We start from the raw sequence: 25,881 nt of genomic DNA, 5'->3' as shown, positions 1-25,881 counted from the left end.
TATTTTGCCCTAATCCTCCTCATAAATGTTTTACTACTGATTTCCCTCTCCCCCGCTCTACCCTCCCTTCATTCACCCTTCCATCCTAACCCTCTTCCCTTCCTACTTTCCTGAAGTGTTAAATAGATTACTCTTCCCTATTGGATGTGTGTGTTATTCCCTCCTTGAGCCCACTCTGATGAGCTTATGCTCTTTGAGCTAATTCTGTTTTCTAAATTTTTCTTCTTCCCTCCCTCCTCAACTCTCCCTGTGAAATCAAGCAATTCAATATATGTCATACATGTGGTGTTATGCAGAACATCTTCACCTTCCTCTAAAGTGTTTTGCTTTTTATAGCTCCCTCCCCCAAACTTCCCTTCCCTCCTTCCCCTCTTCTCCCCCCCCCCACCATCTCCTTCTCCTCCCACTTTTCCTCAGGGCAAAAATATATTACTATACCCACTTGAGTATGTATGTTATTCCCTCTTTGGGCCAATTCAGATGACAGTGAAGTTCACTCACTCCCCCTCTTCCCCTCCCCTCCATAGGCTTTTTGCTTGTTTCCTTCATGTGAGCTACCTCTCCCCATTCCACCTCTCCCTTCCCCCCTCCTCCAGTCTATTCCTCCTACCCCTCACCCCTATTTTAAAGATGTCATCATGGGTTAGCTAGGTGGCACAGTAGACAAAGCACCAGCCCTGGGCCCAGGAGGCCCAGAGCCCAAATCCGGTCCCAGACACCAGACAACCCACCTTGTTTGCTCCACAAAGAACAAGGATACACAAAAAATAAATGCTTTCCAAATACCATCCTTTCATATTCATTTCTTTTTTTTTCCCCAGGGCTATGGGGGTTAAGTGACTTGCCCAGGGTCACACATCTAGTAAGTATCAAGTGTCTGAGTCCAGATTTGAACTCAGGAACTCCTGAATCCAGGGCCGGTGCTTTATCCACTGCGCCACCTAGTTGCCCCCCTTTCATATTCATTTCAAACCTATGTCCTCTGTGTATTCCTTGCTGAAAAAGTTCTTATGAATTGAAAGTATTATTTTCTCATATATGATTGTAAACAGTTTAACCTTTTGATGTCCCTCGTGATTTCTTTTTCCTGTTTACCTTTTTATACTTCTCCAGGGTCTGGTATTTGAAAGTCAAATTTTCTATTCAGTTCAGGTCTTTTCATCACAAATGCCTGAAAGTCCTCTTTTTCACTGAAATCGCATTTTTTTCCTCAGAAAGTTTATACTCAATTTTGCTGGGTACGTGATTTTTGGCTATAGTCCCAGTTCCTTTGCCCTCTGGAATATCATATTACATGCCCTCTGGTCCTTTAATGTAGAAGCTGCTATATCTTGCTTTCTCCTTAATGTAGCTCCACAGTATTTGAATTCCTTTTTTCTATCTGCTTGCAAGATTTTCTTCTTAACCTGGGATCTCTGGAATTTGGCTGCAATATTCCTGGAGGTTTTCTTTTGAGGATCTCTTTCAGGAGGTGATCGGTGGATTCTTTCAATTTCCATTTTAACTTCTGCTTCTAGAATATCAGGGCAATTTTCCCTCACAATCTCTTAGAGGATGGTGTCTAAGTTTTTGTTTTGGTCATGGTTTTCAGGTAGTCCAATGATTTTCAAATTATCTCTCCTGGATCTATTTTCCAGGTCAGCTATTTTTCCAAGAAGATATTTCACATTGCCCACTATTTTTTCATTCAATTGGATTTGCTTTACTGTGTCTTAGTTTCTCATAAAGTCACTAGCTTTCATTTGTTCAGTCCTAATTCTTAGGCAATTATTTTCAGCAGACAGTTTTTTAATCTCCTTTTCCATTTGGCTTTTCAAACTGTTGACTTTTTTCTCATGACTCTCCTGCATTGCTCTCATTTCTCTTTCCATTCCTTCCTCTCTTTCTCTACATCTTCGTTCTATCTCTCCTACTTTCTCTTCAAAGTCCCTTTTGAGAGCTTCCATGCCCTGAGACCAGTTCATATTTTTCTTGGAAGCTTTGGATATAGGGGCCCTGTGGTTGATTTCCTCATCTGAGGCTGCACCTTGATCTTCCTTGTCACTGAAAGAGCTTTCTATAATTCTGAACTTTCTTTGCTTGCTCATTTTTTACTTGATTTTAAACTCTTCACTGGGGGAGGGGGATACTACTTCTTGGCTTCACTCCTATTCCCAGCTTCAGAGGGTGGCAGGTGTTTTGGTCTGAAGGAGGGCAGGTTTTGCTCTCGCCCGGCCTGTTCTCTGGTCCAGAGATAACCTCAAGCCTTCTTATTAAACAACCAACCAGGAAAGCTTTCTGTGGTGTGGTTCTTAGCTTCAACAAGCCTGTGTCCCTCCCCCACCTGAGCCTCCCGCCGCTCAGGATTTCTTCCTGGTTCCCTGCTGGGGTGGGACAATCGAATTCTTCCCTCACTTCCAGCTGGTACCCCTGCATTCCCTTCCCCACCCCCGTCCAGCCAATCATCCCTCTCACCTGACCACATGCTCAGTTCTAGAAGATGTTGGTGCTATAGCTGATTCAGAGGCTCTGGGGTAAATTCCTCTGGTGGAATGTCTGGTGTGTCTATCAGCGTGATCACAGGGTTAGATTTTACTCCTGGTCCAGCATGGCCCCCTGAAATCTATCTATAGCTGGAGAATAATCTCAGACCAAATTTTTGTGTGTTTTTCTGCTCCAGGGGTTCTTTTATTGCTGTTTTGGGGGTGATTGTATCAGGAGCTCTGTGTATTTAATGTCTTTCCTCCACCATCTTGCCTCTGCCCCCCTGTGTATTTGTATATATACAAGTGTATGCATACATGTGTATGTATTTTAGAGGCAACTAAATGGTTCAGTGGATAGAGGACTGGGCCTGAAGTCAGAAAGACCCAAGTTTAAATATGCCCTCAGGCACTTACTACCTTTGTGACCTTGGAAAAATCACTGAACCTCTGTTTGCCTTAATCAGGTGTGAAGAAAGGGCTAGACAAGGTGCCCTAAAAATTGTCTGCTTTGCCTAACATGACCTTGGCCTGCTTACTATGGCAAGGCAGGGGATCCTGCCCTGCAGTAAAAACACAAGAAAATGTTCCAAAGGTCATTCCACTCACCATAAGTACAGGAATGTGCACATACTTATGTACAACAAAAAATCCAGTCGATCTGAAAGACAAATAGCTCTTATTGTGAAAGAAGTAAGCAGGTATTGCACCCAAAATAACATCCCTGAGTAAAATAAGGCTGGCAAATGAAGGCCAGCTTACCAAAGTTGGAGCAGGATACATGTTTTTCTGGAGTGGTCACACCACGAAGCTGGCATAGATTTTGAAATTAAAACTAATCTAGTCAACGAGCATGTATGCCTTCTAAGAGGAGTAAACAGTAGACTCATGATAATGTAACTGCCACTTGCAGGAAAGCACCATGCTACCATCATCAGTGAACCCTGATGAGATAAAAAAAAATTTCATAAAAACCTGGAGACCCTCATCATCAATGTGCCAAAAGAGGACTAGCTTGTAATTCTAAATGATTTTAACAACAGAGTAGGCACAGACTATCAGACATGGCAGGTAGTCCTTGAAAAGAATGAAGTATGAAATAGCAACACCCAGAGTCACTTACTACTTAAAACCTTCTTATCATCAAGATTGTATTCCATTTACCTAAATGCAATAAAATTTCATAGATGCACACTTGTAGCAAACAAGAAGAGATAGACAGGATGTGAGAGTGACAAAGGCAATGTGTGGCACAGAATACTTAACTAATCAGACTCATCTTCTCCAAGCTAAGCATTCACATTCAACAAAATTGGAGGTGGCAAGGTGACTATTAGAAAACTTAATGTTAACAGATCAGAGTGCTTTTCCAAGTGGGAACAGTTTTTTGCTAACTTGGAGAGAAAGCTGAACCAACACACAGTTGGCAACAGTGGAGCACAAAAGGAGTGAGCAGCTTTCAGAGATTTGGTGTACAGAACAACATTTAATCATCTGGGCCAGAAGACTCACAAACATCAAGATTGGTTTGATGAAAATGATGGGAAAATTCAGAAGATGCTAAGTGAAAAATGAAAACTTTATACTGTTTACCAGAAGGACAGTTTGTCCATTTCTAAGAAGGAAGTAAAGTGCAGCATCAGCCCTGGATTCAGGAGGACCTGTGTTCAAATCCGGCCTCAGACACTTGACACTTACTAACTGTGTGACCCTGGGCAAGTCACTTAACCCTCACTGCCCGCCAAAAAAAATAAATAAATAAAGAGCACAAGCAAGGCTTAGAAAGATGCAATTTTCTTGGCTCAGTAAGAAGGCAGATGAAATTCAGTTTTATGATGATCCGAAGTGCTTTTATGATGCCCTGAAGGCTATTTATGGACAAAAGATCTATGGTACATCTCAAGTACTCAGTGTTGATGGAATCACATTGATTAGCGATAAGGACATGATCCTGGAGACATGGACTGACACTTCCATAGTCTTCTCAACCAATCTAAATCAACCAATGCTAAAACCACTGACCAAATACTTCAGGTTGAAAGCAGTCCCTTTCCAGCCAAACTTCCAACTGAAGAAGAGGTTTTGCATGCTATTAGGCTCCTTTCATGTGACAAAGCACTTGGTGCTGATTCTTTTCCAGTTGAGATTTACAAGGAAGATGTAAGGGGCTAAAATTCTAGCTAGTCTGTCTCAGATATTTAATGAGTGGTCACCAATAAATTAGAAGCTTTAGCAAGAGTTAGACTTTTAAGCATTTATTAAGGATAATAAGAATTTGGTAAAGAGAAAGAAAAAGGCCTAGATTCATCTATCTATCAAAGAGAGAGCGCATTTCTCGCTCCACTCTCCATCAGAGTCCTGACAAGAGAGCGAGAGAGCCAGCCTCGCCCCCTCTTCCTCCCACAAGCAAACATCACTTCCTGAAGCCAAAGAAAAGCCTTGCCCTCCGAGGCCTTCTCCTCATGGTGGAGCTTTCCTACAGTAAGTCTCCAGCAGGTGGCATCATTCCAATCATTACACAGAGGGTCCAATGCTTATACAAAAGCTGACTAGAATCTTCCAGGTTATATGGCAAGAGGAGATTGTCCCCAGGGAGTTCAAGAATGCCTCCATTGTCCAGCTCTATATAAAAAAGTAAATAGGTTTTCCTATGACAATCATGGTGGGGAGGGAGTCTGTCTCAGTCATCACCAAAAAAATTCTTGGCCAGAGTCCTCAATTAGCTGATCCTTCACTTGGAAGATGGTCATCTACCCAAGAGCCAGTTTGGCTTCAGAAAGGGCCAAGGAACGGAAGATGTGGTGTTTATTGCCTGACAACTCCAGGAGAAATGCCAGGAGCAGAATAGAGATCTGTATATATCATTCATTGATCTGACCAAAGATTTTGATACTGTTAGTCACAAGGGCTTGTGGAAGATCATGGAAAAATTTGGTTGCCCAGAGAAGTTCATCAGTATTGTACACCACTTCCACAACAGCATGCTTGCACAGGTTCTGGATAATGAAGGATACTCTCACTCCTTCCCAGTCACCAGTGGAGTAGAGCAGGGCTATGTGTTTGCTCCCCTGCTTTACAGAATGATGTTTTCAGCAATGTTGTCAGATGCTTTCAATGAAGACGAAAATTACATCAAAGTCAGCTACCACACTGATAGTAAATTATTTAACTTGTAAAAGCTATAAGCCAAGACTAAATTGGAGAGTTGCTGTATGACCTTTTGGTCACAGATGATTGTGCACTCAATGTAGCCTTTTAGGCTGAAATGCAACAGAATGGTTCTCTGTTACCTGTACTAATATGGGCCTGACAATTAACACCAAAAAAACAGAGGTTCTCTACCAACCACCACACCATCCATATATGGAACCATCAGTTACAGCAAATTTTGAATACTGTGTATAACTTCACTCTAAAAAAAAAAAAAGTTCACTGGCCTTGGCAGTGTACTTTCCAGGGATGAACACATAGATGATGAGGATGATGCATCTATTACCAGAGCGAGCTCAGTATTTGGAAGGCTCCAAAGGAAAGTGTGGGAGAGAAGAGGTATTAAGGCTGCCTACCAAACTGAGGTCTATAGAACTGTTATGCTGGGGCAGCTAGGTGGCACAGTGGATAGAGCACCGGCCCTGGAGTCAGGAGTACCTGAGTTCAAATCCGGCCTCAAACACTTAACACTTATTAGCTGTGTGACCCTGGGCAAGTCACTTAACCCCAATTGCCTGTTATGCTGAACTCATTGTTGTATGCCTGTGAAACCTGGAAAGTCTACCAGCATAATGCCAGGAAATTGCACTGTTTCCATTTGAAAATTCTGAAGATCACCTGGCAAGATAAAGTACTGGACAATGAAGTCCTTTTTCAAGCTGAATTGCCCAGCATTCAAACTCTACTGCAGACAGCACAATTCTGATGGGCTGGCCAAGTTTGAATGCTAAACACACATTTGCCTAAAAGACTACAGAGAACTCACACAAAGCAAATACCAACATGGAGGTCTCTCTGAAGAACTTTGGAATCAATTGTGAAACATGGAATATACTCTGGCATGGCACCACCCAGCATGGCATGCCTGCATGAAAGAAGGCAATGTGCTCTATGTATGAGCAAAGCAGAATTGCAGTAGCTCAAAAGAAATGAGATGCACAAATTTGTAGACATCTCCATTCCAAATGTTCATGTAGACTATTTGTGCTGGACCTATGATAGAGCCTTCTGAGCTCATATTGGACTGATAAGGCACAGTCAGAAACTCTGTACATTGACCCTGACATAGTGATGTCATTTTGGTCTACTTCAAGTATGAAGGACCACAGCCAGTATGTATGTATAGGTATACAAAGGTATATGTCTTTACTCTATAAAGTACTTAACTGCAATTACCACACTGATTCTTTAATAATTACATGGATCTACACGTATATTGTCAATGTTGGCACTGCTTCCAATGATGAAAATCCAATCCTTTCGTGCTAGCCTATACTATTTAACTCTTGTCCATGTCTTTCAGTAAATCTAATACAAAAAGGTCCACACAATATGCTAAGGACCTTCCTCTATAACATTTGACAGTGTGTGGCTATCAAAAGAATCTGAATGCTTCCACATTAATTATTTCTCACTCTTCTTACGTGATTGGAACATCTTATTTACTAGTCATACATTTCTCTGATAACATCCTTTATGCGTCTTCTGTAAAATTCTTCAAGTCTCTCCATTGGCTTCATTAATTTCTTCAGACACTCTGGTATTCCATGATTTTTAATCATACATTGTCACTGGAAGAATATTGGTACTAAAACAGTCTTGTTTCAGGAAGAAACTTAGCCATTTGATAAACTACAAAATTTTCCTGCTTGTTTCTTCCCATTCAGTTGTGGGCTCATATCACTGTCCTTTTGAAGTATCTTTCCAAGATATGAAAATTTTTTAATAATAAACATTTTTATTTAAAGTTTTGAGTTCTGGGGCAGCTAGGTGGCGCAGTGGATAGATAGAGCACCGACCCTGGAGTCAGGAGTACCTGAGTTCAAATCCAGCCTCAGACACTTAATACTTACTAGCTGTGTGACCTTGGGCAAGTCACTTAACCCCAATTGCCTCACACACACAAAAAAAGTTTTGAGTTCCGAATTCTATCCCTCTTCCCCTCACTCCCCTCTTCCCTCCCTGATGCAGTAAGCAATGAGATATAGATTATACATGTGCAATTATGTAAAACATTACCATATTAGTCCTTTTGTATAAGAAAACTCAAAAGAAGAAATGAAAGTTAAAAAATAGCATACTTCAGTCTGTGTTCAATCTATAGTATGCTTTATCATCAGTCAGTTGGGATTGTCTTAAGATTACTGTATTGCTGAAAGTAGTTAAGTCATTTACAATTCTTCATCAAACAATATTGCTGTCACTGTGCACTGTCTCCTGGTTCTGCTCACTTCATTATATACAAGATATGCATACTGAAGGGTGAGCACTATAAATTATCCAACCAAAAAATATACATATGTGTATGTATAAATACATGTGTATATAATATGCGCGTACATGTATGTTTGTATTCACATGTGTGTATACTATGGTGCACGTGTGTGTACATGCATGTGTGTGTATCAATGAACATTTTTCATCCAATTGATTTTGTCCAATATGTATAGCTATAGTAAATGGAACTCTTCTGAGTGGTTATGGGTTTAATTTATTAGGAAGCTGTGCAATGTTTTGGTGACTGATGTCAGCACATCTGGAGTACTTTACCATCTATAGGAACTCTCTCTTCAATTTAGACTCTGTACAGTATAACTTTAATAACAGTGACAGTGTTTCCGTGACTTGATTGAGAATTATAGTCTGTGGAACAAAGTTAGCTCTTGTTAGGTCATTTAAGATATCTTGTATCATTTTAACATATGCATGAGAGATTACCTAGTTGCAAGAGAACCTTTAAAATGGTGTTTTGAAAATTATGATGTTTCACCTAGTGAATTGTCAAAGATGATTTTTAAAAATAGCAAAAGTCACAACTGAAACTGTAAATAGGACCAGAAAAGAATTAAGAATTTATGCTTAGAAAATTACTAAAATATTCATCTCCTTTGACCTAGAGATCTCACTGCAAGGTTTGTACTCCAAGAAGGTCATAGAAAGATACCAAAAGATTTTAGCAGCATTTTTATAGTAACAAAGAAACTAAATGAATATCCATCAACTAAGGACTGGTTAAACAAACTGTGTAACATGGTTATAATGGAATATTATTGTTTCATAAAAATAATGAATATGAGAAATATATAGAAATGTGGGAAGATGTCTATGAACTGATGCAAAGTTTAAGAAAACCCAGAAAAACCATATACACAATAACTACATAAATGGAAACAACAAAATCAGATAATTATAATGATCAAGCTTAACCCTGAAAAAGTGATATTAGAATGTATTTCTCTTCTTTTTTTGCAGACGTAAGGGAATGTGAGTATTTCACTGCATATAATGCTGAAATTGGTTGAAGTATATGCGAGTTTAGTTGAACTGCTATTTTTAAAAATTCTTTATTATAAGGGATAGCTTTCTAGGTTGAGGGGGATTTATTGGTAAATAAAGGAAATTTAAACAGTCAGCAAAAATAAGCACTATTAAGCACTTACTATGTACCAGGCACCATGCTAAGTGATGAGGATACAAAGAAAGGTTTTTAAAAAAGGTAAAAATGAAAGCTATCAATAAAAATTACAAATGGTGCTTCTCTTTATTGAATCAAATGTTTTTATAATCAACAAATCAACAGAATGGGATCTTCTAACCTCTATACATTTGTGCCTATAAAAACGTGTGATTAAAAATGTGTTCTGCTGTAGAATGTTGCTTGTGAAAGCCTATCCCCTCCTTTCTCAATTTTCATCAAAATGCCCTGAACACATGTTCATATTATTAATGTAAAAATATAGTATAGATTGGAAAGTATTGCTCTTCATGGTAATTAAAACAGTCAGTAATCATAGGACCTAAATTTAGAGCTAGAATAACTATGGAGGTAATCTAGTCCAACCCATTCATTTTACAGATGAGGAAACTGAGGTCCAGGGAACCTAAATGATCGTATCAATATTAAGCAGCAAAGCAAGGATTTGAAGCTAGGTCCTTAAACTATAAAAACAATATTTAAAAACTCCTAATATGCATTTGTATGTATGTTTTTAAATACCAAGGTATAAGATAGTTTATAAATATTTAGAAAGAAAACAATAAGGTTAATGAAGTCACTGCATACCAGAACAATTCCTGCAGCATAATGAAGAATGCACATCTTTCCAGGAAAAGTTGCTCCTACAGAAGTAGGATGCTCCCTATAACTGAAGGAAAGTGATATATTTACAATGGTTATTAACAAAAACATCAAATTTCAATATTATCATTCATACTTACTAGGACACACAGGAAAGATAGTTTGCTATGCCAGCTTTTATCATAAATTTGAGGAATTTTCAGATACTTGAGTTAGATAAAACTCATGCTATAGTTTCTGAAACTTATCCAAAGCATTAAGACCTTTGATGATGCTTTCTCACTTCCCACACAATGATGCTGAATTTTACATGAGGTCAGAAATGGAAAGAACAGCAAAGAATTCCTTACTCTGGTATTATATTTTGACCAGTCAAAAATATCAGTTTCTCTACATAGGAAATTATGTCTTTCCCAATCAGGATCATATGTGCAGTCAGAGTCCCAACAAGTGGACAAAAAGACCAACATTAACATCAAATTAGGATGGATAAAGATGAAAAAATCAAAAGGACAAAGACAGATGAAAAGACATTAAATACGATCAAAATACCTTTGACCTGATCCATTCAAATAGTTTTTGATGGAAAAGTGTAAGAAATTTAAAAAGGTAAAGATATGGTCCTTGATTATGATATCTAATATATGGAAGTTTAAATGTTGTCAAGCAGTGAACCTAGCAAATGGGACAAAAGAATCTCCAAACTTCCACAATCAACAAACATCTCATCTCCGTACCAAGTGGGACATGAGACAGCCAAAGGTAATATCAGCTTAGAGTGCAAATTCATTTGTAAAATTATGAAAGATTATTATCAAATCAAATCATAAAACTTAAAAAAGCATTTGTGGTTTCAAAAAAGAATGCAGAAAACATGGTTGAGAGACACAAGTAAGGCATATCATCACCAAAGTATTGATGGTTTACAGAAAATCAGAATTTCGGAGCTGAAAAAGACCTCAATTGTCAGGTAGTACAAACAGAAAAATAATTACTCTCTAACATACCTAATCAATGGTAATACAATCTTTGCTTTAATACCTGAAATTGGGAAAACTGCACTACATCCCAAATCCACTTTTGGAAGGTATAATTGTTAAGTTTTTCCTTCTACTTAAGCTAAATATGCCTTTTTTTAACTTTGATGCAATGCTCCTAATTTTTCCATCTGTCATCATCTGCAAATTTGAAAATGTCATCAGCACTTTTATCCAAATAATAAAATCTTAAGCATCACATAATCAAGTAAAAATCTCTGTGTAAATCCAATGGAGACCTCCAACCAGTTATCATAAAGCCATTAATGACTATTATGGCTATTCTTTGAGTTTGGCTATTCAACCAGTCTCATGACTGGTTGACTGGTTCATATATATATTTTTAAATAACAGTGAGATATACTCCATCAAATGCTTTGCTAAAATCTAAGCCATATCTGCATTTCCCTGTTCTACCAGTTAAGTAACTATCAAAAATAAATAAAATTACTGTACTATAATCACTTTTTAGTAAAGCTGTGCTGGCTCTTATAATTAATTCCTATTGAAACAAAAACAAATTTTACAAGGAACTCATGTTATGCTCATTGGCCTATAGTTTGCAGACTCCATTTTCTTCTCTTATTTGAGAATAAAGGCATTTGCCCTTCTCTAATCCTATGGTTCTTATTTCTGTTTTCTATGCTCTTACAAAGATGACATTTCTCCAGAATGCATCCACCTTTTTTTTCAGTACCTTAGAATATAGTCCATAAGTAGCAGGTGAGAGGACATTAACACAATTATTCTCCAAGGGAGATTTGACCTCATGAAGATGAGTCTTTCTGGTTCCAAACCCAGTGCTTTATCCACTGCACCACCTAGCTGGGCCAGCACAGTTATTCTCATACTTTTCCTTACTTATCTTGAATATCAACTCCCCATTAGCTATTATTTTTTCTCTGTTCCAGCACAAAGACTATTTTCCTTTGTAGAGAAAACAGAAGGAAAATAAGACTTAAGCAGCTCTGCCTTCCCTAATATTTGTTAGTATTATCCCAGCTACACCAAGCAGTATTTCCAAATCTTCTTTGAGTCTCTTCTTTTTCCCACTTTAACTTTAAAAAGAAAAACTTATTTTGTGGTCTTTAGCTTTCCTCCCCAGTCTCATTTTTCAGTCATTGTTCAGTCATCTTTCAGTCATGTCAAACTCTTCATGACCCATTTTGGGGTTTTCTTGGCAAAGAGACTGGAATGGTTTGCTATTTCTTTCTCCAACTCATTTTAGAAATGAGGATATTGAAACAAACAGGTTTAAGTAACTTCCTCAGGCTCTCCTAGCTGGTAAGTAAGTGCCTGAAGCCAGATTTGAACTAAGGAAGATTAGCCTTCCTGACTTTAGGCCCAGCACTTTCTCCACTGCTCCACCTAGCTGCCCTCATTTCAAGTTTCAGCAATTCTAGCACCATATCTCCATATTAATTCTCTGTTACCTGTCCTTCCTCCTGTTTTCCCTACATGCCTTTTTAAAATTCAAGTAAGTTGGTATATTTTCTTTGCATCTGAATCAGTCTCTTTAGGTAAGTCTCATTCTTTCTCCCTATCAGAATTGTTTCTGTTTATATCTTCAAAACGTCTTTCTATAGAGTTTTCTATCAGTCTTAGGCTGACTTCCCCAATAGAATTTTTATCTAAGGGATGTTATTTATTAAGCACTTACTATGTGCCAGGCTCAGCACTAAACACTGGGGATACAAAAAGGAGCAAAAGACAGCCCAGGCAAGGGCAGCTAGGTGGCGCAGTAGATAGAACACCGGCCCTGGAGTCAGGAGGACCTGAGTTCAAATCCAGCATCAGACACTTAACACTTACTGGCTGTGTGACCCTGGGCAAGTCACTTAACCCCAATTGTCTCACCAAAAAAAAAAAAAAGACAGTCCCTGCCTTCAAGAAGCTTACAGTCTAATGGAGAAGACAACATGCAAACACATATACAAAGCAAGCTATATACAGAATAATAGGAGATAATTAACAGAAAGAAGGCATTAGAATTAAGAGGGGTTAGGGAAGGCCTCCTCTAAAAGATGATATTTTACATGGAATTTAAATTAAATCAGGGATTTCAATAGTTAGAGCAGAGGAGAGAGCATTTCAGGCATAGGGGACAGGCAGAGAATATGCCTAGGAATCAAGAAATGTAGTGTCTTATTCGAGGAACAGCCAAGAGGCCAGTGTCACTGGATGGAAAAGTATGTGTTAGGGAGTAAGGTATAAGTACACTGGAAAGGTAGGGGGGGGGGGCTAGATTATAAAGGGCTTTGAATGCTAAACAAAATATTTTGTATTTGATCCTGAAGGCAACAGGGAGCCAGTGGAGTTTATTGATTTGGGGGTTGGGCTGTGGTTTGAGCTGGAAGAGAAGTGATTGGGCCTACGTTTCAAGAAAATCACTTTAGTAATTAAATGGACTAGGGAGAGAATTAAGGCAGAGAGACACAACACCAAGCTATTATAATTACCTAGATATGAGGAGGTGAGGGCCTGCCTAGAGTGGTGGCAGTATCAGAAGAGAGAAAGGGGTCTACAAGAGCGACGTTGACTTCTAGGTTGTGAGACTGAGGGACAAGGAGGATAGTGTTGCTTTTTATAGTAATAAAGATGGAAAGAGATTCATTGGGTTTAGGGAAAAAGATAATGACTTCAATATATAATGAATATGTTGAGTTAAGTAGTCTACTGAACATCTAGTTCAAGATGTCTGAAAGATGGTTGGAGATGTGAGAATGGAGGTCAGCAGAGAGTCTGGCAAGAAAGACACAGAGATGGTAATTAACAAGTGAATTACAGGGTGGGCCAAAAGTCACAGTGTTTTAATAACTCTTTGAAAATAATTTTTTATTTATTTCTTGCCATTTATGAGATTTGATTTTTCATACATAATTTAAATTCATTTCCTATATATTGTATATGATTCTATGGTATTATAAATTAAAAACAAAACAATAAAGGAGTTATTAAATACTGAAACCCTTTCATGACTTTTGGCCCACTCACCCTATAGTATAAAGAAAGAAGAGAAGAGCACCTGTGACAGAACCCTGAGGGACACCTATAGTTAAAGAGGGTGATCTGAAGGAGGATCCAGCAAAAGAACCATAAAAATGGTTAGACAGATGAGTAGGATGAGAACCAGTACAAAGGGATGTCCCAAAAACATAGAGAGAAGAGAGTATCAAGGAGGAGTGAGTGATCAACAATGTCAAGGTCTTCAGAGAGGTCAGGGAGAATGAGGACTAAAAAAGGGCATTGGATTTAGAAACTAAAATATCACTAGTAACTTTGAAGAAAGCAATTTTGGTGAAATGTTATGGTCAGAGGCTGGATAAAATTTTAAAATAAAGCTAGAATTTATATAGCATGTAAGAGATGCAAAAAGTACTACAAACCCTAGAAAGTACATGCTTTTACGATTCCCATTTTACAGATGATGAAAATGACACAGAGAGATTAGGTGATTTGTCCAGAGTCACATACTTAGTAAGTGTCTAAGGTTTCATTTAAACTCAGATCTTCCTGATTCCATGATTACTATGCCACCCAGCTGCTGTCACATGATGGTGTCTCACAATTATGTTTTCCCCTCTAAGAGTTTGTGAAAGCCCCACAAGTCACACAGAGACAAAGGACCATAACCAAAAATATCTGATACACATATGTGTTTGTTATATGTCTAGCAAAGCAGAAATATTAGACTTACACAAATAAATATGCCATGTCATGAGGCCGTAGGACCAGATAAGAATTTTTCCATTCCAAAAATCTTTGTAATATTTCATCTGGCTCCCCAGTTGTGGAAATCTTATTTTTATATGTCCACAATTCCAAAGAAGACAACACAATTGTCATTTTAAATTGAGTAAACATCTAAAAATAGAAAAGATAACAAATAACTATAGAGATACTTTTTAATGTTGCATTATGAATGTGCTAGGTAAGTCAGTAAACATTTATTAATTGTATGCTATATGCTAGGCACTGTACTAAAGGCTGGGAATACCAATAAAGGTAAAAGGCAGTGCTTGCCCTACAGGAATTCACAATTTAAGCTACTACACATAGTGGTTGCTTAGTAAATGATTATTCAACGGAACTTAACTGAATTCCTGTGTTTTGATGGAGCCGCATAATTTGTTTACATTTGGCATTTGGAATTATTTATTATCCAAAAGAGCCACAGTAAATCAATTTGACTCTAAAGTCAAAACAATGAATTTTCCCCCATATAACACAAAAAGGGGAGAAACTTACTGCATTTATAAGACCAAGAATCTGGATGACTTTATTTGTTACAGCCTCAATATCAGAGCCCATGTAATCATACTGGAAAATAAAATTATTTTATTAATTAATAAATTAAATAAAAATAAATTAAATCTAAATAAATTAATAAATAATAAAATTATGTTTAAATCTAAGCACAAATAACTAACATTATTTATTCACTTAATATTTCTAAGGACCTTAGCCTTTGTAAGAAGTAATGATGTTTCATCATACAAGACAGGGGCAAAGGAATTATTACATTATATATTATATTACCCATATATCCATATGAACATAAACAGATAAATAAACAGGGAAAACAGTAACAACAGAAGGTAATATGGCCTCTAGATAGAGTAAACAAGTTCAGGCATCTATAAATAAATACTGCAAGATGAAGTAACATCATCCAACATTTGATGAGACTGAAGACCCTGTGGAATTTGAGGAGAACATGGAACCACAACATACTGTTCCTGAGTAGTTTAAAAGAGAAATAAGAATTATAAGAGCCCTGTGGAATTTGAGGAGAACATGGAACCACAACATACTGTTCCTGAGTAGTTTAAAAGAGAAATAAGAATTATAAGAGCAAAATTTAAGTCCTACATAGCAAAAATAATTTATAGAATACATAAACTTGAATTTGCAATGGAAAACCTCCCCAGAGAAACAAGCAAGAGAACAATAGATTAGGAATGCAAATATTCAGAAATGAAAGACAATCTAAAAGAAACAAAAGACAAGAAGATCAAAAGAAAATATACTCAATATACAAGCAAAATATATATATATATATATATGTATATCAAAGACAGGATGTGTAGAGAAAACCTAAGTACCATAGGTCTCACAGAAAAACAGGACAGTACAAAAAAACCTTAACAATACAATGAAGAAAATAGTAGAAGAGAACCGCCCAGTTTCTGAACATACAAAATGAAATTCTGATTAAAAGAATTCACAGATCACCTCCAGAAAGGGAAAACAAAGCAAAACAAAACAAAAACAAAAACAAACAAAAACAAAAAACCAAGGCTTCCAAGTTCTAGACATATAGTGGTTAAATTTAACAATTTAATTCAGAAACAAGTTCTGAAGGCCATCAGGAGAAAGGTCTTCAAATACAAAGGGAAGGGCATTTAAATAACCCAAGATTATTCTGTACCCATTAGAAAAAGAAAGAAGGAACAGAATGTGTTATAAAGAGCACTAGAACTCAGGATGCAGCCTACAGCAACCAATCATGCAAAGCTAAGCTTAACTATATAGGACAAATGATGAATGTTCAATAATAAATTTGAAATATTTCTAGAAAGAAAATCAAAGACAATCATAGGGACCCAAGATGCGAGATTAGAGGCAGCACAACTGAACCCTCTCAAAATTTCAGTCCAAACAACTTTAAAATAATTCCTCAAATCAAATTTTAGAGTGGCAAAGCCAAAAAAAGTTCAGGGTGAGGAATTTTTCTGGCCTATTAAAACTTAGGGGGTTAGCAGGAAAAGTTTGTGACACTGGAATTTAAACCCTATACACAGCAGCAGTGGCATTAGAAGCAGGAGATTCATGAGCTCTCGGTCCAGAAATCAGACGGGGATCAGAAAACTGGTCAGTAAAAGATTAAGGGGACCCTTTGCTGGCACTGTGTACAGTTGGCACTGATTGGCAACTTTATTGTCCATACACAGTCCTGGATCCCAATTCCATGGAGGAGAGGAGTTCTGGGGATCAATCACAAGGGAGCAGGGGTCTTGTTCACAGTTCCAAGGTAAAGAGAGCACTAGTGCTTGTGGCTACAGGGGACCAGGATTTCCTCCTTAGTAAATATCAGAGTGCTGACCAGGAGATAAGTAACCATATCTCTACCAGGATCATAACACCTTGGAAGCACCAAAAACTTGGAACCCCGCCCCCAGAACTAAATCTGAAAACAGCAGCATAAAAATGGCTGAAGTTGAGAAGTCCAAGCTGAGAACCCAACTTAACATAAAGTTCAAAGTCAAGAAATAAGCTAGAAAAATGAACAATAAACCAAAATAGTATTTGAACATAAAAAGCTACTATGGTAGCAGGGGAGACCAAGACATAAACCAAGACATAAACTCAGAAGAAGACAGCAGTGTGAAAATAGCTTAAAATAAAGGCTAATTCAAAGAAAGAGGCTAATTGGACCCAAGCCCAATAAGGATTCCTAGAAGTGTTAAGGAAAGATAAGAGCAATAGAGGAAAAACTGAGAAAAGAAGTGAGAGTGGCATAATAAAATGATGAAAAGACAAATACAGATTGGTAAAAGAGGCACCAAAATACTAAAGAAAATAACACCTTAAAAATCAGAAGTGACCTAATGGTAAAAGAGGCATAAAAATTCACTGAAAAAAGTACTCCTTAAAAAAACAGAATGGCCAAATGGAAAGAGAAACACAAAAGCTCACTGAAGAAAATAAAGAAAAATTAGAATTGGCCAACTTTAAGTTAATGATTCTATGAGACATTAAGAAACAATAAAACAAAGTAAAAAAAAATGAAAAATAGAAGAAAATCTGAAATATCTAATCAGAAAAGCAAATGACCTGGGAAACAGATCAAAGAGAAATAATTTTAATATTAATGGACTACCTGAGGGAAAGCCACAATTAGTAATCATAACTGTGAATATGAATAGAATGAATGTACCCATAAAACAGAAGCAGATAGCAGAATGGATTAGAAAACACAATCCAACAACATGTTGTTATATGCTAAAAAAAAAACAAAAAACTGAGAACACAAAAAAATTTGAATACCTTCAAAAACACAAAATATCCAAACTATGAGAAGACCAGACAGACATAACCCAATCTCAGAAAAGGAAATAGATTTAGCTGTAAAAAGACTAACAAAGACAAAAATTCCTGGACCTTATGGATTCACAGGAGAACTCTATCAGACCAAGAACAATTAGTACTAACACTTCACAAATGACTTTCACAAATTGAGAATCTTGCTAGACAACTATAGTCCTAATACCTAAACCAAGCAAAGACAAAGCAAACTATAGGCCAACATCATTGATGAATAATGATTAAAAACAGCTAAACAAAATCCTATCATACTGATCACAAAGATTTATCCAAGAAATCATTTTTCCCATTTTTATTTAAAATTTTCCATTCTAAATTCTACCCTTTCCCACCTCTCCATCCCTCATCTCCCCTCTTCCTTAGATGATAAGTAATCAGGTTATACATGTGCAATTATGTAAAACATTTCCATATTACTCATTTTGTATAAGAATACTCAAACAAAAGGAAAAAAATGAAAGTGAAAAATATCATGCTTCAGTCTGTATTCAAACAATATTAGTTCTTTCTCTGGAGACAGATAGTATGCTTTATCATTAGTCCTTTGGGATTGTCTTGGATTGTATTGCTGAGAAGAGCTAAGTCCATCATAGTTGATCATCATACAATGTTGCTGTTACTGTGTATAATGTTCTCCTGGTTCTGTTCACTTCACTCACATTCAGTTCATGTAAGTCTTCCCAGGTATTTCTGAAATCATCCTTCTTACTTTTTGTATATAACACAATAATATTCCATTACAATCACATACCACAGATTATTTAGTCATTCCCCAATTGATGGGCATACCTTTAATTTCTAATTTTTAGCCACCACAAAAAGAGTTGCTCTAAATATTTTTGTGCAAGTTGGTCTTTTTCCATTTTTTTGGATATCTTTGAGATATAAACTTAGCAGTGGTATTGTTGAATCAAAGGGTATGCAGAGTTTTATAGCCTTTTGGGCATAGTACCAAATAGCTCTCCAGAATGGCTGAATCAGCTCACAACTCCACCCTGATATTTTGCCTCACACCCAGAAAAATCGATAGAGGTGATAAAAGGGAACAGTAAATTTTGGAGTTGGTGAAATAAAGTCACACTGTTGTAAATGGTAAAAATTATTCTTGAAAATAATCTGGAATTATGCAAAAAATGTGAGTATAATGTTAATAACCTTTGACCTAGCTATTCCAATACTAGGCATATACCTAAAAAAAGGAAAGGCTCTATATGCCCCAAAATATTTATAGCCACACTTGTTTTGGTGGCAAAGAACTGGAAATAAAGTACATAAATTGTGGAATAGCTAGGCAGATTGTGGTAATGAATGTAACAGAATATTATTATGCTATAAGAAACAATGAACAAAATGAATACTGAGAACAGAAATATTTATATAAACTGATACAAAGGAAAGTAGAATCAAGAAGACAGTATACACAATGAATAGAGAAATGAAAATAGAAAAAAAAAAACCAAACTATTGAAATTGAAGGCTCTAGATGTATAAGGACCAAGCTTGGCCTCAAATAAAGAATAAGAGAATATAACACCCTCAGCTCCTTTGCAGAAGTGAGAAACCATGGGGAAGGTACTGCCTCTAACATTAGACTTTTTTATCTCTTGTTGAGTTTTGTGCATTTTTTTCCTTCTTCCTTTCTTCATACTTTATTATAAGGGATGGCTCTCTGGAAGGCCTAGAAGAAGGGATACATTGGGAAATATAGATAATGCAAAAACAAAATATGTCAACAGAAAGTAATTAATACAAATTCTGTTGACTGGGAGTTAGAATTAGTTACCAGAGGGGCCTAGAGGACACAGCCTCAGAGCTTTAAGGGATCACATAAGTAATTTACTCCAGACCACAGGATAGCATTTAGAGTCTCCACCAGAGAGGTCTGGGAGGTGAATATTAGCTCCATGGCTTACTATAAGATGTAAGTTTGAGGGAGGAAGGGGGGAATGAAAAGAGTCCATCTGAAAAGGAAATAGCCTTGGGAATGGGGCAGGATTGGACAGATAAGGATTTCTTTATGGGATAGAGATATCCAAATCCATTCTTCTCTGCCCTCAGTTTCTGAGCTTGTGTTTCTCACCTCCTCCTATTCTACTGAAAGAGTATGACTAGAGCCTTTAAATTTTGCACCCTCTAAATTTTCTCTCCTAGCACACGTCCCAGATTCATTTTGCCTCTAATCCTTAATATTCACTTTCAATAATTTTACCAGGATAAAAATGTTATGGTAGTTGGAAGAAGTAGAGAGGGTACATTGTATAATTTATCCCAGGCCCTAAATATAGAAACACATATCCATTCAAAGAAATAAAGACATACCAAACCTTTATCCAAGACAATATGTATTTCCACATACTGAGGTGATAGCTTTGGACTAAATGATTTTGTCTAGGAAAAGAAAAACATTAGAAATTATCAGATATTTCATAATTCACTATATATTGCAACAAAGCATATTGACAACATTGATGGGGATGGGAAGAAAAGGGTAGAGATAAATTTTAAAACTAAATCTGCACTAAGGCTTTGGGGAACCCTATCTATAACTGGTTCTTTGTCATGTTTAACAAACAAGTTCTTTTGGAAAAGTACCCAAATTTCTAAGAATGTTTAATAAATTCATTGTTTTTTATATTTTCAATTGTTCCTTGTTCTGTGGCCAAGGTTTACAATACTTTAAGGACCAATGCTTTCATCAACAGTTCCTCTACAACGTAGGTTACACCCTCACTTCTCATGAAAAAGGTAGGCTGATACTCGGATAACAGATATTTATGAGCCCATCCTCAAAACCTTTTTATCTTAGTCAGCTCTCCTCCTATGGGTTTTGAGAATTGAGGGTCCCCTCTATGACACAATGAGATATTAAGCAAGATTTTAATAAAGGTTTATCTGTATAACAGGAAGACATTATGCATTTGCTTTACAAATAGGATCCTATTACAATGTTGCTTAGGACAAAAGATTGAATGTCACAGCTCAAGAGAGTCAAATTTCAACTCTGATTCTATAAAGGAAATCCTTTTGGTGTGGTAACAATTCCCAATTAGCATCAGAGAAGATGCCAAGAGCCACAATTTAATCAGTCGATCAAGATTTTTAAAAGAAACTATTCTATGAGGTTAGAGCTACTGACCTGGTGATCCCTAAGAGCCTGAAGTAGACTCAGGTTCAATCATTGCCAGTCTCCATGCAATTTTACCTATTAGAAAATGGTCTACATTGGGACATTAATTTGGAGAGAAGGATGTGAAAGATGGTTTATTTTGCTTACAAAGTAGCACGGAAAATGCTATATATCATAATGTATAAATTAACTTGTCATTCAAGTTAAAAAGATAATTTTTATAAAGAACACTCATTATGTAGGTTGATTTCTCCTTATTCCCTCTCCCCTAATCATAATCCCCAAATCAAATCCCCACTTGAAAGGGCAGACAATGAGGAACATGGGAAGTTTAGTGAAGTAACATGAAATATGAATATATATTCTGGATAATAAAGTTGTAATTATGACTAGATAATCTCTAAAGTCCCTTCTAACTCAGATTCTGTAACTTCACAGTGGAACATATTCCCCAATATACCCCCCAAAAGACCAAAAACGAAAAAGACTCATATGTACAAAAATATTTATATCACCATTTCTGTTGGAGCAAAGACCTAAAAACAAAGTAGTTGCCAATTATTTGGTGAATGGCTGGAAAAATTATGAGATATGAATGCAATGAAATATTTTTGTGCTATAAGGAATGATGAAAAAATAATAGATTCATAAGAATCTTAAAAGATATCATCATTATCATCCTAGCTAGCATATATATGGTGCTTTGAGGTTTGCAAAGCACCTTACAAATATTATCTCATTTTATCATCACAACTGCCCTGGTAAAGGAGCTACTATTATTGTCCCCATTTTACAGATGGGGAAAGAGACTTGCCCAGGGTCATTTAATGAGCTAGTGTATGAGGCCAAATTGAACTCAAGTCTTCTTCCACACAGCTACCTGTATTAGTTAATATTAGATAAATTAATGTAACATGCAATGAGCAGCACTAGAGGAACCATTTATTCAATGACTATGACCTTGTAAGGGAAAATAACTTTGAAGATACAAGAAATCTGATCAATGAATTAACCAAGCATTACTCCAGAAGACTTGTGATGAAACAAGCTTTCCCAGTCCCTTGGGAGGAAAGGTGATGAACTATAGGAATAGAATGAAACATTAACTCCAGACACAACTATTACAACTGAAATTTATTTTGCTTAACTACATTTTTGTTACATTTTGTTAAAAGGGAGGGCTTTATTTGGGAGTAGGGAGAATTAGGGACATAGTAGGGGTGGTGGTGATAGTAATTCAAATGCAGGGAGTTTAGATATAGTTTTTGTGTTGTTCTGTCCATGTAGGTTATGTGTATCTGCATGAATCTGTCTAGATATGGTTCACATGGAGGTAAGAATATATATCTCTAGAGTCTCCCTCCCCCCTTTTCCAAGGGAGACTGATTTCTCCTAGGAGGAGAAGCAGAAGGTTGGGGCCAGAAGCTTGGCCACTCTGCTCTCCTCAGAGAGAGGGGGTACTGGAATTCACTGGGGGAGGGGGAAGGGCATCCTACATGAAAGAAACAGAAAAAGGCTTATGGAATGGGGGAAGAGATAGGGGAGGAGCCGGGCAGTAAATGAATTTTACACTCCTCAGAAAAGCCTCAAAGACCTTAAACTCATCAGAGTTGCCTCAAGGAGAGACAATGCATACCCAACTGGGTGGAGTAATCTATTTAATCTGGGCAGTAAATGAGCCTAACACTCATCAGAATTGGCTCAAAGACCTCAATCTCATTAGAATTGGCTCATGGAGGGAATAACATACACACTCAATTGGGTAGAGTAATCTCTCTAACCCTGCAGGAAAATAGGTGGGGAAGGGGATAAAGAGAGAGGGGCAAAAGAAGGAAGGGCAGAGTGGGGGAGAGAACAGACAGAAGCAAATCCCTTTTGAAGAAGGATAGGATGAAAGAAGATGGATAATTGAATAAATATCAGGGAAGGGAATAGGATGGAAGAGAAACAGTTAACAATAGTAATCATGAAAAAGAGAAAAGGGCAAAAAATTATACAAAAAATATTTATAGCAACTCTTTGTGGTTGCTAAGAATTGAGAATCAAGGGAATGTCCATCAATTGAGGAATGATGGAAGAAGCTGTGCTATATGATTGTGGTGGAATGGTCTTGTGCTATAGGAAATGACAAACAGGATGATCCAAGACAAACCTGGAAAGACTCACGAACTGATGTATAGCAGAGCTGGGAGGACATTGTGCATAGTGACAGCAGTATTATTCAATGAGTAATTGTGAATGACTTAACTACTTTCAGCAATGCAATGATCCAAGACAATCCCAAGGGACTAATGAGGAAGCCTACTATCCACCCCCATAGAAAGAACTGATAAAAAGAACACTTGTGGATTGTACATATATAACCTCGTTGAGATCTTGTGGAGGGGGGAGAAAAGGGAGGGAGGGAGGGAGAAAACTTTGGAACTCTAAATCTTATGAAAATGAATGTTGAAAACTACCCTTACATGTAACTGGAAAAAAATAAATATTTGTTGCAAAGGCAAGATGAAAAAAAATGTGACTGATCATTTCACTAGATATGCACAAGTATTACCCATCCAAAAGCATCTACTGTTGCTAAGATGCTATGGGAAAAGTATTTCAATATATGGATTCCCTGCTAGGATTACTCTAACCAAGGTAGAGACTTAGAGAGCAAGCTACTGTTGCTTCAGTTGTCAAGTACTTACTTCCCTTCCAAAGTTGTTGTTTTTCAGTCATTTTTCAGCCATGTCCAACTCTCTATAACCCCATTTTGGGGTTTTCTTGGCAAAGATCCTGGAGTGGATTGAGACACAATTGAGGCAAACAGAGTTAAGTGACTTGCCCAGGGTCACACAGCTAGTGTCTGATGCCAGATTTGAACTCATGAAAATCAGTTTTCCTGACTCCAAGCCCAGTGCTCCATACACTGTGTCACCCAAATGCTCTTGCACACGTTAGATACATCTCACAATTTAAGGAGAAGCTGAGAGATCTCTACTAACCTTTCACAGCTTCAGCTCATAAAATCTGTCACAAAAAACAAAGGACATAATCTTGCCAGAGTATGCTATCAAGACCTTAAACAAGGAGATAAGAATTTGATTGAGGAACATTGGCATTCAAGTTAGCTGACCAATGGAAAGCTCACCCATACAAAGTTGTTGAGAAGCTAGACAACCTACCTGTTTACAAAATAGCCCCAGAGAATAGAGGGGGCCCCACTGGGACTATTGACCACAACCACTATTGCTCATAGAACAGTTAGTTGGGCTTTATAATGAGTAAGTGGAAAGAACCAATGGGCAAAGTCTGAGGGAAAAAAAAATCTACCAGCTATATAAAAACATTCTTATTCAGTTATGGGCTCTGAAAGTAACACATACATTGAAGACTTGTTTATGTTTTTAGAAGGCAGGAGAATTGAACCTAGAAGCAATTCCTTTCTAGTCCAGGACTGCTACTGAGATTCTTAGGGTACAAATTCAAACAACAAATCTCAAACATCCTGATAGTCAATCTGGAATGGCCATCATCCCACAAATATGTCTAATAATCTTGATGGTTAGACTATGCCAACAATGAGAGCTCCTTCATTTGTCTTCTGTGGTATATATTCTCATATATATATTTTTTTCTCTGATTTCTCTTTTACTATTAACTTGGATAAATGAATTTCTTTGCCATTTACTATATGTGTTCATTGTGGAACTGGTATTTGGTGGGAAGGGAATCAAGCCTTGGACATAAACCTGAGTCCTCCTTTCCCATTAATAAATAGCAATCAGGAGTTTAGTTTGAACCTTAAAGTTATTTACTCTAAACTAACAGTAATTAAGAGAGCAGATAAATATAATTCTAGCCAAGTACTCCCTCTGACTCAAAACTCCTGCTTTTCTTCTTGACAGGAACTAAAGTCTCCTTTAAAGAAAGGTAGAGGAGAGGAAGATGTTTGAAATGTCTATCTATTCTTACCTCCCTTTAAGGCACATTAAAACAGCCATAGTACACAGATACAGAATCCAAGGCTCAAAAAGGATGAATGCCTAGTCCAAGGTAACAGTTCATAAATGTCAAGCTAAGAGTTGAAGTTATGCCCCCCAAATTAATCCATAAATTATTACTTTTAATAAAGCTCTGTCAGTGAATTATTTGAAAAATGACCCTTTCTTGCCCTGGAGGAACTTATCAACTAAAAATAAATCACATCCACTTAAACTGTTTAGGACAACTTTTTCAAGAAACCTGGGCCATCAATCATTTCTTCCAGCCTTTCTCCTCACTTCCCTTCCCCCCCCCTCAAAAAAAAAAAAAGAAACCTTTTTAATTCTAAGAATTTGAGAGGCAGCATGATATAGTAGAAAGAATGCTAATATTAGAGTCCACAGAAGCTGAGTTCAAATGATTAGTTGTATGACCATGAGCAATCTCTCTGAGCCCTAATTTCCTCATCTATAAAATGGAAATAATAATACCAATACCTCCTACCCCATAGAGTTGTGAGAATTAAATGAGATAATGGAAACAAGCAAAGTATTGTATAAAGCATTAAAAATGCCACCTATTGTTAAGAAGGCAAATTATTAACTAAATGCTTATGATAACCAGCATGCTAGTTTTAAGTTTAATTTATGATTCCTATAAAGTTGGATTAAAATGTATTACATGCCATTTTGACTCAAGTTTACCCTGGACTCCACTTAAACCCCCTACCAACAATAAGGGTTCTTAGTATGGGGCTAACATTTCAGGGAGTCTGTAAACTTAGATAGAAAAAATTATGCCATTATTTTAACTAATTTCTAACTGAAATTTGCATTTCCTTTAATTATTTAAAAAAATTATTCTAAAGAGTTTATAGCTTTCACCTGGTTACAA

At 36.9% G+C, this 25,881-nt stretch overlaps 1 protein-coding gene across 1 annotated transcript in view; it reads right to left on the bottom strand.

Annotated features, from left to right (window-relative positions):
* LOC122739250 (disintegrin and metalloproteinase domain-containing protein 32-like) overlaps nucleotides 1–25,881 on the bottom strand; it is a 124,257-nt gene that overhangs the window by 58,979 nt on the left and 39,397 nt on the right. The window contains exons 7-10 of the mRNA XM_043981059.1: nucleotides 20,214–20,282; nucleotides 15,036–15,107; nucleotides 14,485–14,651; nucleotides 9,736–9,817 (exon numbers count right to left, since the gene is read on the bottom strand). Coding sequence (XP_043836994.1) covers nucleotides 9,736–9,817; nucleotides 14,485–14,651; nucleotides 15,036–15,107; nucleotides 20,214–20,282 — 390 coding nt within the window. The remainder of the gene's footprint in view (nucleotides 1–9,735; nucleotides 9,818–14,484; nucleotides 14,652–15,035; nucleotides 15,108–20,213; nucleotides 20,283–25,881) is intronic.

The sequence above is a fragment of the Dromiciops gliroides genome, chromosome 2, assembly GCF_019393635.1.
Source record: "Dromiciops gliroides isolate mDroGli1 chromosome 2, mDroGli1.pri, whole genome shotgun sequence".
NCBI lineage: Eukaryota > Metazoa > Chordata > Mammalia > Microbiotheria > Microbiotheriidae > Dromiciops > Dromiciops gliroides.
The sequence above is the reverse complement of the archived record's forward strand: the minus strand, read 5'-3'. Positions and strand labels throughout refer to the sequence as shown.